The 12051-nt window shown below is 43.5% G+C and overlaps 1 protein-coding gene across 1 annotated transcript in view; it reads left to right on the top strand.

Annotated features, from left to right (window-relative positions):
* Positions 1 to 12051, top strand: part of tafa4b (TAFA chemokine like family member 4b) — a 167455-nt gene that overhangs the window by 92325 nt on the left and 63079 nt on the right. The window contains exon 2 of the mRNA XM_078542920.1: positions 6885 to 7037. Coding sequence (XP_078399046.1) covers positions 6885 to 7037 — 153 coding nt within the window. The remainder of the gene's footprint in view (positions 1 to 6884; positions 7038 to 12051) is intronic.

Raw genomic sequence — 12051 nt, 5'->3', positions numbered from 1 at the left:
CCTCAGGGAGATCGCTTACACTTTTGAAAAAAAAATTCCCTAACATGTCCCCCTCATGTGACAATGTCAAATGAGATGGGACATGTTCATAAATTACAGTAAAACTTTATTAAACTTTTTAGAACCCTGCATGAAACCTCATCCCGCCGGTGGATGAGGTTTCATGTTTTTTCTAGTTGCCGCTGGGGCTCCTGGCTGACCTGCCAACCTTAATGTTGGACGGGCAGGTCCTTTAATTGTTTAATTGATCCTGTCAATGGCCTCAATTGGCCATTGACAGGTCGGCGGGCCCGCAGCTGATTTTGCTGCGCCCCCGCCTTCCTGAAAATTTAAATAGGGCGGGGTGACGTTGGGGGTTCCGCCCGACGTCATCCTGCGTCATTTTACGCATCGGCGAGCGGGCCCCGCCCCCTGCTCGCCAACGGCAAAATTCTGCCCACAGTCCTGAAACATAATCATCTTATAAAACCTCACATTTGTAACAAGTGTGATTTTTTAAATGATTGTGAATAGTGGTCCATCAAGTCGCCAATTTGTTTTGACTTTAAAGCTTACATTTGTTGGTGGAACCTCACACCAGTTGCTTTTATACTTACTGCAATTAAAGAAAAGAGTGACTATGAACAGGCATGTCAGCAGTAAAGGGAGATGAAAACATTAATGGCTATTCCCTGTAATCCGTGGTGGACACAACTTGGTACTTTTAATTATATTTATACTGCAAGTCAGTGCTATGGCTCTGTGTCTAACTTACAACTAAAAATCTCACAAATAGGATTTTCTCAAGGGTAAACCATGTGCGTGTTGTATAAATACAAATATATTTTGGAATATGGTAAAATCAGAAGTGTGTTAACACCGTGTAAAACTGTTCCTGTCTACTGGATGTTAAATCACAGTAAGCTGTGATTCAATCCTGGGATACTCTGTTTTGTCTATGCAGCCTTTGCTGGCTCTAATTGACCTCCAGAGTCTGAGATGTGTAATGAAAATGGGAAAGAGAGGAAGACAAACGCTTATAAATAAGAAACCTGGATGAAAAGAAACTGAACTACAGAGAATGCCAAATTGTTGTGGAACTTGGGACTGAGCCTTTATTTGGAGTTTCTGCTTGTTTTAGGCTAAGTAAAAAAATTCTGAATCTGGAGTGAGGGTCCTTTCACCTGTTTCCCATTTCCACTACAGCCTGTATTTTGATGGATGTTCCCAGTTGCCATAGGATTTGTAACCACTATTGTTATGTCCAGCAGTTCCCATAACTGCTGAGAGCTGCCATGAATTCTATTGAAGGCCTAAGAAAAGCCCTGACAGTGAGAGGTAACTGATTCCAGAGGAGACAGAATTTATTCAGTGTTTTACAGCTCCCCTTCCTTGGAGCAGCTGGCTAGGGGATGGGGTTATGGTAAGGCCAATAATGAAATGTACAGTTCTTCCAGTTTTTCTCCCTTCTCCAACAAAAGAAAATTTATGGAAGGTCAGGAATTTTAGGAACAGACACCGAGCATTTTGATCCAGCAAATCTGTTCCATTTTTCTGAGATTATCCGCACCTGCCCACTTTCTTATCATCCCCTCATAACACTTTTTCATGAGACGTGGCATTGAGCAAGAACAAATGTGAAAGGAGTTGAAAGGAAAGTGTAGAACTGTCCAGAGTAGACTCTGACTGAAGCAGATGCTGACAACCAGTACTAATAGAATGTAATGATGTGCTATAACTACGAAGCAAAGGCAGCTTTATCTGAATTTGCAGATGAATCCAATCTTGCTGAGCTGATTAAACTACTGTTTATAATGGGAAACAGTAGAAATAGGGGGAAAATTAAGAAGCAAATCAAGCAGATCAATAAGATCTATGCAGCACAAATCAGATTCTGGATTTGTTTGAATTTGTTTTATTCTTTCATGGGATGTGGGTGTTGCTGGCAAGGCCAGCATTTGTTGCTCACTCCTAATTGCCCTTGAACTGAATGGCTTTAGGGCAGTTAAGAGTCAATCACACTGCTGTGGGTCTGGAATCACATGTGGGCCAGACCAGGCAAGGACGGCAGATTTCCTTCCCTAAAGGACATCAGTGAACCAGATACAATAATCGAAGATAGTTGACTAACAGGATGCTGCCATCAAGCCAAAAAGGTGTCCTGCCTATCACACAAGTGAGTAATGTGGTATATGAATTTCATTGCTAGTATGCAGGCTGTACATCCCAAAGACTGGCAGATCATATCAAATAGCATGTCCCTTCCGCTGTTCGCAAAGGGCAAGGTACAGACCATACCCAACCTGTAAGACTCAAGACACAGTGTCTAACAATAGATGTGATTCTTTGATTGGACAACATTTGCTAAATAATCCTCAGTGTGCTAAAAATTACATTGACAACCAATTTAAGGTTGTCAGCTAGGATTGCAGTGTGCCGCATTTGCGTGTACTAAAAGCAACATATATTAACACACAGGGTCCTGTTCTTTGCAGACAGAAAGAACATGTACACACATTGAGCCTGTTTCAGCTAACACAATAAGTGATAGCCATTTGCTGGTTCATTCCTCAGGGCAATGCCTTGACCAATCAGAGTCAAGCTGCCTGGTTTAAATTTCAAACAATGCTTGGCAGTTAACTCAGTCACCATTAATTGGTGCATTCTCCATGGCAACACCTCTATCAATCAGAGTCCACTTGCCAACCAGTCAGCACTCTCTTCTCATACAGTATAAAATTGTTGCTTCCTCTGACGTTGGTATTCTTGCGATTGTCCTGATGTGTGCAAGACGAAAAGCTTCGACAAAATGTCGTTTTTCAGCAATACTCAAGCTCTGCATGACCAAGAGATATTTGTCATGGTCACCATTATCGAGACTAATATTGCAGATTTGTTAATTGAATTTAAATTCCACCAGCTGCCATGGTGGGTTTTGAACCCGTGTTCCCAGAGTATTAGCCTAGGCCTCTGGATTACTAGCCCAGTGATATTGCCACTACCTCACTGACTTCCACAAACCATCAGCCCTGGCACCTGGCAATTCCCCCCACTCTACCCCCCTTGGCACAACCCAAACACCCACACCACTTCCCCGGCTCTGCTTACCCTCCCTCCCCTGCTCATCCAGCAGAGTATGCCGCAGCTTTGCCACTAACAGGAAGATCCAAGCCATTACCTCCCTATGTGGCTTGGTGTCGGACCCTGCTGTATAATGCTCCCTGGCAGCACATTGGAGTTGTTTTGTTTACTAAAGTTACTATATAAATAGAAGTTGTTGCTGTTGAGATGACAAGGCAAGAGTTTAATTAATAGCGAGTGTGATTTGTTGGCCAGCCATAGAACCTTTTGGGTCAATAATTTGTTCTAAACTAACAGGTTTCAAATCTAAAAAAAAATGACTTTATTTTTAAAAAGACAATGGGCTTGAAAAGATTTATGGAAGTTATTTAAGTTGTCAGCATTTAGACTTTGACACTATGGGCCTAGAAATTTGCGACATCCAAGTAACTACTCTGGAGAAGTGTTCTATTGATTTAAATGATGGTCTATTGTGATAATGATTGATTTAAGGGCTGTGGGCCATGTTTCGCAGAGTTCAAGAAACCCAGTAGCTGATGGGAAGTGGGAGCTACCAGTTCCAGCAGGTTCCAGCACTGGTAGTGAGCCAGGGGGAGTAGTAGTGCATCTCCACAGTCCCTGAAGCAAACCTTCTGCTGTGATTGCTCTCCCAGCTCACCATAATTGGCCAAACTCCCCACCCAGTGATTTTCAGACAACTTCCACAATCTTTTTCCCACACTTTCTCCCCTGCAATCTTGCCCCCTGTGTTGTATCCCTGCTTCTTCCTCCACTGTAATCTTTTACCCCTCGGTCTCTTACCCTGGGGTCTCTTCCTCCCTGCAAACTATCCCCCACGTTCTCTCTTTCCGTGTGATCTCTCTATCTCTGAGATTGACCATGCACCACCACCAGCCCACCTATAATGCTCAGACTGCCAGTTAGCTCTCCCTCCCTCTGATCCTCTCCTCGAGATCTCTCCCCACATGATCCCTGTCCCCACAATGGGTCAGTGTCCCTCTCCTAGTGATCTATCCCTCCACCACGATCTCTCTCTCACCCTCATCCCCCAATAGGCACCAAGCTCCCATCCCACAACTAATCCCTAATTTTCCCTGGTTGCTGGGGCCTGTTCCCAGCTAGAAACTTCTACTGCTGGCTTTCCTGCTTGGCAGTCAGTCAGGCTTCAATCTGGCTGGTTGCTGGGAGAGAAATGGGATTAACAAATTCTAATGAGGCTCCACTGTTAAAATTTTCCAGGCATTTCAATGATTCCCAGCCATAGACAGGCACCTCTATTCCCTCCTTGTAAATGCTGGGGCCAATGTTCTCTGTCAATGACCTTTCAAAGACATACGTCATATCTACAAAAGCAAAATACTGCAGATGCTGGAAATTTGAAAAAAAAAGCAGAAACCGCTGGAAATACTCAGAAGGTCACACAGCATCCATTGAAGGAAACAGATTTAATGGGCAGGATTTCACCCACCTTCCCCCCATCCTGGAGGTGGAATCTGAGGAAAGTGTTGGGGGGTGTGGGGTGGGTGGTGTGTGAGTGTGTGGAGATCCCACCGCTTTTTGGTTGGGGAGTTGGGGGCGCAGGAGGGTGGAGGGTTCGGGTGGTTGGGGGGGGGGTGGTGGGGTGTAGGGGTGGTCCCTTCTTTTTGAATACAACACTGGGACATGGGTCATGTGGACTCGAAACGTCAACTCTTTTCTTCTCCACCGATGCTGCCAGACCTGCTGAGTTTTTCCAGGTAATTCTGTTTTTGTACTGGGAATGGAGAGCCCGGTGTAAGAACTCCTCCACCCTCCAGATTGACCACACTGCCCAACCTCCCATGGGGCCTCCCTCTCTAGGCGGAACATCTGCCCCGCACCAGGATTTCTGGGGTAGATTCCCCTCACAAGAGCTGGGAAGCCCAATGTGAGAGAATAAGTACCTGAATGGAACCTAGTCCCATCAGACCTGTGCAAATGGCCACGGCTGGGCTGCCACTGGCTTTGCAACCGGTGGAAGTGTCACCTCTCAACACGACTATTAAATTTCGCTCCATGTTCATTTTGTCAATGACCATTCATCAGAACTGAGGAAATGTCTTATTTTGTATAAGTCATGTTTGTTTAGATAACATCATGGATGTTTTGATTACATCACAGGAGGTCAGGATTAATGGTATTTTACATTTTGATATGAATACACAATAATACATTACCTGGATTTGAACTGAATATCATCAAAATAGTTATCATATTATCTGGTTACACAGAAGAAAACAAACTAAACCTTATATCTGGGTAGATTTTAAAATTATTCATTGTTCATTTTCCATCCCTTTCCTACACTGTTCCATTTAGTCCCAGCTTTGATCTCTGGTGTGGAAAAATTGCTCTTTTTAAAAGAAGAAGCAGTCATTACATTTTCCAATTGTCTTTGACCTTGACTTTTCAGCAAATCCTAATGTTAAATCAGTTGATATGTTACTGCTGGAAGGAGAAAACCAATGTATTCTTACCTCTTTTGGTGCTTTGCTTCTCTTTAAGGTCTTAAGGCTTTTAAAACATACCTTCCCATTGGTTAACTATAACTCCTTTATTTACTTTGATCCCTTTGCTGTTCTTTTCAACCTTGGTGATGTCCTGTGCTATGGGCTTGGGTTTCTGAGTAAAAGAGCAGACCAGGTGAAGCGGGAATTGAACTTTCAGATAGACACTTCTGTGACAAAAAATTATATTAAAAAATTAGATTTTTTTAAAGCATCCCAGTAACTATAGATGTTGTACCATTTTAGTTTGCTTTAGCTTAAATTTAGAATGATTATTCATGCATTGTGTCTTCGGGAACGAGCTTGACATTTTCTAGAATTAGTCAGTTCAGGGAAGTCTCTGTGAAGAGAAAACTTCTCTCACTGGGATTTCATAAATATTCATTTGGATTAAAGAGCATTTTTACTGCACTGACAGTTCAGTTTGAATGGGAATAGGCTTCTCAGTGCACCTCAGTGGTTTTTCTCTCTGTGCAACACTCAGTCATAAATTAATAATGATCATTCATTAAATTAGTTCATTGGCTTTTTGGAAAGCATTTCCTGCCCTGGAGCCTTGCTGGCATTCCAGCCAATTGTATCACAATATGGCAGTATACGTCGCTCACTTTTGTGATTCTTCACATTGCCATCATTACCAATGGGGAGTAGCTACCTCGTCCTCTCTCACTCTCTTAGTGTTCATGACAGAGGCCCTGGAACCAGTTGCTTGCTTTTTTCCTCCCCACTCCCTTCTGGAGTGCATAGCAAGGGAGAGGTCAGTAGCCAAAAGGAGGAGAGAAAATATACATAAAACAAATTGCATATACCTTTTCTATCTCCTGTACATCAAGGAATTTATTTTGCATTTATTAAAAATTGTATTGTGGGTAGCGCCTTTGACTTAAGATATTTATCAGGAGACTTTGGTTTTAACTAACATTTCCAAATTATTGGTTGGAATTTTATGGCCCCTTCTAAACTCCATTGACTTCGGCGGGAATGTAAAATCCCGCTGCCGTAAAATTCCGCCCATTATTTTGGTTTACCCTCGTTGTTTCAGTCTCGGTGCAACATTGTGCTATTTTAACTGCCTACGGTCATTGAATAGCAATGGTGGATTGCATATTCTATTTTGGGAAATTGAAGATAGATCGAAAGACTAATGGAGTTGACATTTCAGCCTTGTCTGGTCTATCACTTAGTTAGGACGCTTCACAGTGGTGTCAATGGTTGCAGCTGGGTGCTATAACTTGTCTCTCTTGGAGCTATTCATAATAAAGTAGTTAACATACTGTTTCTGCTTTCTCTCTCTTTCAGGTCATCAGGTCAAACAGGGCACATGTGAGGTTGTTGCTGTCCACCGGTGCTGCAATAAGAACAGAATTGAGGAACGGTCGCAAACAGTGAAATGTTCTTGTTTTCCAGGACAGGTGGCTGGTACAACTCGGGCTCAGCCTTCATGTGTTGAAGGTAAGGAGTTTGCTTCAATATGCAGCGCTTTTACTTTATCCTAAACCTCTCCCAGATTGTTGGAATTTTAACAATCAACAACCAACAATCTACAGCACTTGGCTTTGTGCATGGTTTTCATCTCTGAGCAATTGAAAATAACAAGTGTTTCAGAAAAATGTTGTAAAGCTGCAGCTGATTCCCTTAGCTGCTTCTCAGTACAAAGTCAAAGCAAAAGGAAACAACAATGGGACAGTACAAAATAATCAGCAATGGAAAGTATAGGATGAATATTTTAAGTGTCAGCATAACAACATCATGCACTTTAACAGCATATTTTGTGGAACAGATGTCCTAAGATGCATCACACAGGTTTGGGAGTAGAGGAGAGAAGTCCAAAGAGATGGCCAAAAGTATTGTCAAGGAAGAACATTTTGTGTAGGCTTGTGAAGCTGTGTAGAGAGGTAGCAAGGTAGGTAGCTTAAGGTTGAGTGCTCTAGGATACAGAAATTCCATCAATCAAGGTGTATTAGAGAGAGCAGGAACACATGGGGAATCATTCCCAAAGGAACAAAGAAAATGTGCTGGAAGGTAGGGTTGAAGAAGTTTGCACAAGTTGGGAAGAGCAAGACTGTGGAGGGATTTGAGATTAAGGCTGAAAATTTTAAATGTGATGCTGTGGGCATAGGTAGTAGTGGATGTGAATGAGGAAAGCGATACAAAAGAGTATGGGGCTTAGGGTGGAATTGTTCCAGATTTGTACAAAGCGCAGTAGCGGGCAGGAGAAAGAATGTTTTACCCGCTGGCCGCAATAGCGGCTTCTCACACTGTATTGCCCCAATCCTGCCTCATTAATCATGCATTCCAGGGAAACATGCCATTTTGATGATGGGCGGGCTCTCATTTGGCCACCACACCATCAACTCCCTGGTTTCTCACGTCGAGTGCCATATTTAAAGTGCAGCCACGCACACACCTCTCAGAGCTTCTAGCCCAGGACTGCTGCAGAGAAGACATGACCCTGAAAGGCAAGAAGAATGCATCCCCCCGATTCAATGATGCGCCCCTGGAACGCCTTTTGGGTGCCTTGGAGGCCCGCCCTGATGTCCTCTATCCCCACTCTGGCTGCAAGAGGTCCAGCAATCTCACCACTCCGGCTTGGGAGGCGATGGCAGTGCCAATGCTGCACAGAAGAGGTTGGCCATCCAGTGCAGAAAAAGGATGAATGATCTTATCGGTGCCGCCAGGGTAAGGCAACCATCTCAGTACTCTAAACTCACACACTCAAGCCCATCACACATTCACTGGCATCTCATTCACTGCCAGCTCATGGGACATCACCACTCACTCTCTCACACACACACTTGCATCTCCATCTGGCCTCATCTCCTCTGGAGACTGCCTCCTCAGCTCTCACCCCCTTGAGGACCACTTGCACAGATCAATTTGTGCTTCCACACACCCCCTTTCCCGAGAACAGCCCTCGCCCTGCAATCTCTTCCCTTTCCTGAGGCCAATTCTCCCCCTTCTCCAAGCAAGCCCTAGCCCTGCAGCCCTTGAAAAGCCATCTCTGCCTTATGGCTGGTCTGGTAGGTAGAGACCTGCCCATGAGCCCCCCTAAAAGTGATGTGGTGCTGTCTGCGAAGCCTGGTGCTGATGACCGTGAGTGCTGCCTGAAGCAAGGTAGGCAAACAAACCTCAAAGTCCCGAGCGAAGTGCAGCTTGTCAGGTGTGCATTCATTTGTGAAACGTGTCGTTGTGCAATCACGCTTGGATGATCCAGTGTTGGGGGATGATTCTAGTGAGCTGGGCTTATAATGATATGCAGATGTATTACAATGAAGTTCTCGATGTCTGACAGCTGGAAATGTGGCCCGCCATTGATGGGCAGAGCAGATGATTGCACACTGGATTCACACCGTCGTGAAACCGATTTTTGGTCTTCTTGCCATATTGTCTGCTCACGCCGCCAAACATGCCCGCCACCAACAGGCACAGAAAATTCTGCCCTTAGTATGGGATGAGATATAAGTGCAAATCTCTGTATGAGTTGGAGTTTATATAGGGTAGATCTCAGGAGACCGGTGAGAAGAACATTGAAGGGATGATGCCTGGTACTAGCAAAGGCTTTGACACCAGCAAGAATAGAGTAAAGATGTGTTGATGATGTTTTCAAGGTGGATGTAGGCAGTCTCGCTGATAGACTGGTTAATGGCTTTTGAGTTGAGTTCAGGGTTGAGCACGAGGTTTTTTTCATTCAAGACATTATGTAAACGGGGACCTGTAGTGTTCAATAGTTTTATTGATCTGTGTTTGATTATGTTAGTTGGTTCTCTGATCTATGTAACTGTACTTGACTGCAGCTAGATAATTAAATAGCTGACGCCAGATAGAGAGAGTTCCGGAAACATCTAAGGCACTGAGCTGAGACCATATGGAGAAAACCCTGTGGGTTCTAAGTTATTTTAAAGTAATGTAAATAAGCCTGTTGTAGATTTAGAATTAGTATCATCACCGCATTGCTCTGAGATAAATCAGACACCTAAGATACAGCAAACCAGCAAATACATAACAAAAGTGATGATGAGGATGGTTGAGAAAATTTTAACTTTACCAGCTCCAGAATCATTTCTTTCATCGCTGGGGATGCTTCCATGTGGGGAGCAATGGATTTCGGGATTCAAGACCTACTTGCTCGCTACAGGTTTAGATAGTTTGGATGTAGCAGCGATCCGTAAGGAAGGCAATATTCATACAGCAATACTCATGGAGCAGCATGCGAGCAAATATTTGAGCAGCTCACAGAAGATATGTTTACACTTGATACAGCGGTAAGTGCTCTCGCAAAACATTTTGGACCAAAAAAAGTGTGATAGTGGAATGATATACATTACATCAGAGATCCCAGGGAAATGGTGAGCCCAGTAAACGATACATGGCAGCATTGCAGCATCTGCCTTCTGCATGTAAATTTGACACACTAACCAGTGAACTAATTCATGAATAATTAATTGAAAACACTTCAATCCCATGAATTGGAGAACTTCTCCTCATGGAGGCTGATAATTTAACCTTGGAAAAAACCATGACTTTGGTTGTCCAAATTGAATCTGCCATGTTGGATTTGAAGAGGTTACTCAGCAATGCGCCCTTGGATTCAGGGTTGCAAACACAGCTTGTCCAATCAGTTCAAGTGCAAGGGTTTCAGACAAAGAGATCTCAGCGATCGCATCAACACTTGCCCCAACACGGTCAGACACCTTCAAAACTGTGCCTAAATTGTGGAAATGCCCATCGAGTCACAATGCCATGGCCAGCTCAAGGGAAAAAGTGCAACTCTTGCTCTAAGTGGAACGATTTTGCAAAGCTGTGCAGGTTGTGGAAGAAAACCTCAATGGTTTGACAAGTGGAGGAGTCTTTTCCTGAGAGTGCCGTACAGAATGTATATACCATCACAAAAGGTAAAGTACCAGGTCACCTTAGAGAGTGGTCAGTTGAGGTTGTGGCATTTCAGTGTCACTTCTTATCGATGCTGGTGCAAAAATATCTACTTTGAGTGACAAATTCTACCATTGGTATTTTTTACAATTGTCTCTCACTCCTGCAACAGACACTCTTCAACCTTATGATGATTCTATTACTCCAGCTTTGTTCCAGTACACTACAAAAACATCACTCTAGACAGGTTCACTTTCTATGTAGCTAAAGGCAGCAGCCTTATGGGACACAAAGCTTTTCAATAGGCTTGGATTCAAACTTGAAGACTGGACCAGAGAATACATTAATGTGATTGATGACGCAGACCACGCACACCATAATCCTCCCTTATTTACTGGATTTGAGGAGATCAAGGGATACCGTCATGCTCTTCGCATTGGTGCATCAATTCTACCAGTTTCACAAAATTTGAGACGGTTGCTGTTTGCAATCCATGTTGGTCATGGGAGCTAAAACAACTAATGCAGATGGTATCATTATTGAACTAACTGACTCATTGTCATTGATATCAAATCTAATAATTGGACGATGAAGAAAATGGCGAGCTTAGACTATACGTTGATTTTAAGGAGGTCAACAAAGCTATCATTCCAGACAAGTGTCCACTTCCTACAACTGAAGGACTGTCAGCATAATTTCATGATGCCACAGCATTCACAAAATGTGACAGAGCTATCTTTAGATACCCTCTAGAAGAGCAAAGCCGATATCTTACAGCTTTTGTTACTCATGAAGGTGTGTTTCAGTACCTAGCGCATTCCAGGGGATAGTTTCTTCAGATAAAAGCAAAAAACTGCGGATGCTGGAAATCCAAAACAAAAACAAAAATACCTGGAAAAACTCAGCAGGTCTGGCAGCATCTGCAGAGAGGAGCACAGTTAACGTTTCTGTTGAAGGGTCATTCTGACTCGAAACGTTAACTGTGCTCCTCTCCGCAGATGCTGCCAGACCTGCTGAGTTTTTCCAGATAATTTCTTCAGTCTTGTCAGATGTTGAGGGGACACTAAACCTACCTGAAGACGTTGTTGTCCATGGAAGGGACAAAGCAGAACTCAATCAACGACTATCAGCATGCTCACTCGACTTGCAAAATTTGATGCACATTTGCGGCACCCGAGGTTGACTTTCTAGGGTACAGAGCGAAAGCAGCCGGAGTAAAGCCTATACACAATGCCAAAACCACTTATATGCTTCTGACACTGTCTAATATGAAAGAGTTGGCATTGTTCCTTGGTACTACCAGTTTTTATCACAAATACTTGCCTAAGTACGCAGAGATTGCAGAGTCTCTTTAGAAGCTACTGTGCAAAGATGTACGATGGAAATGGATAATCACATGGCAAAACAGTGTTTAAAATGTTAAAAGTGAAGATAGCATCTCCGCCGGTCCTCATGTATTTCAGCCCACATGCAGAAATATATGTCACAACAGATGCATCAGGACATGCGATTGGAGCTGTACTCTCACAGTACATTGAAGGAAGCAAATGACCGATTGCTTAAGCGCCACGCCCATTGTGAGAAACTGAACACAAAT

The sequence above is a fragment of the Cetorhinus maximus genome, chromosome 6, assembly GCF_964194155.1.
Source record: "Cetorhinus maximus chromosome 6, sCetMax3.hap1.1, whole genome shotgun sequence".
In the NCBI taxonomy this organism is placed as follows: domain Eukaryota; kingdom Metazoa; phylum Chordata; class Chondrichthyes; order Lamniformes; family Cetorhinidae; genus Cetorhinus; species Cetorhinus maximus.
Note: the sequence above shows the minus strand (reverse complement) of the source record. Positions and strands in the feature narration are given on the sequence as shown.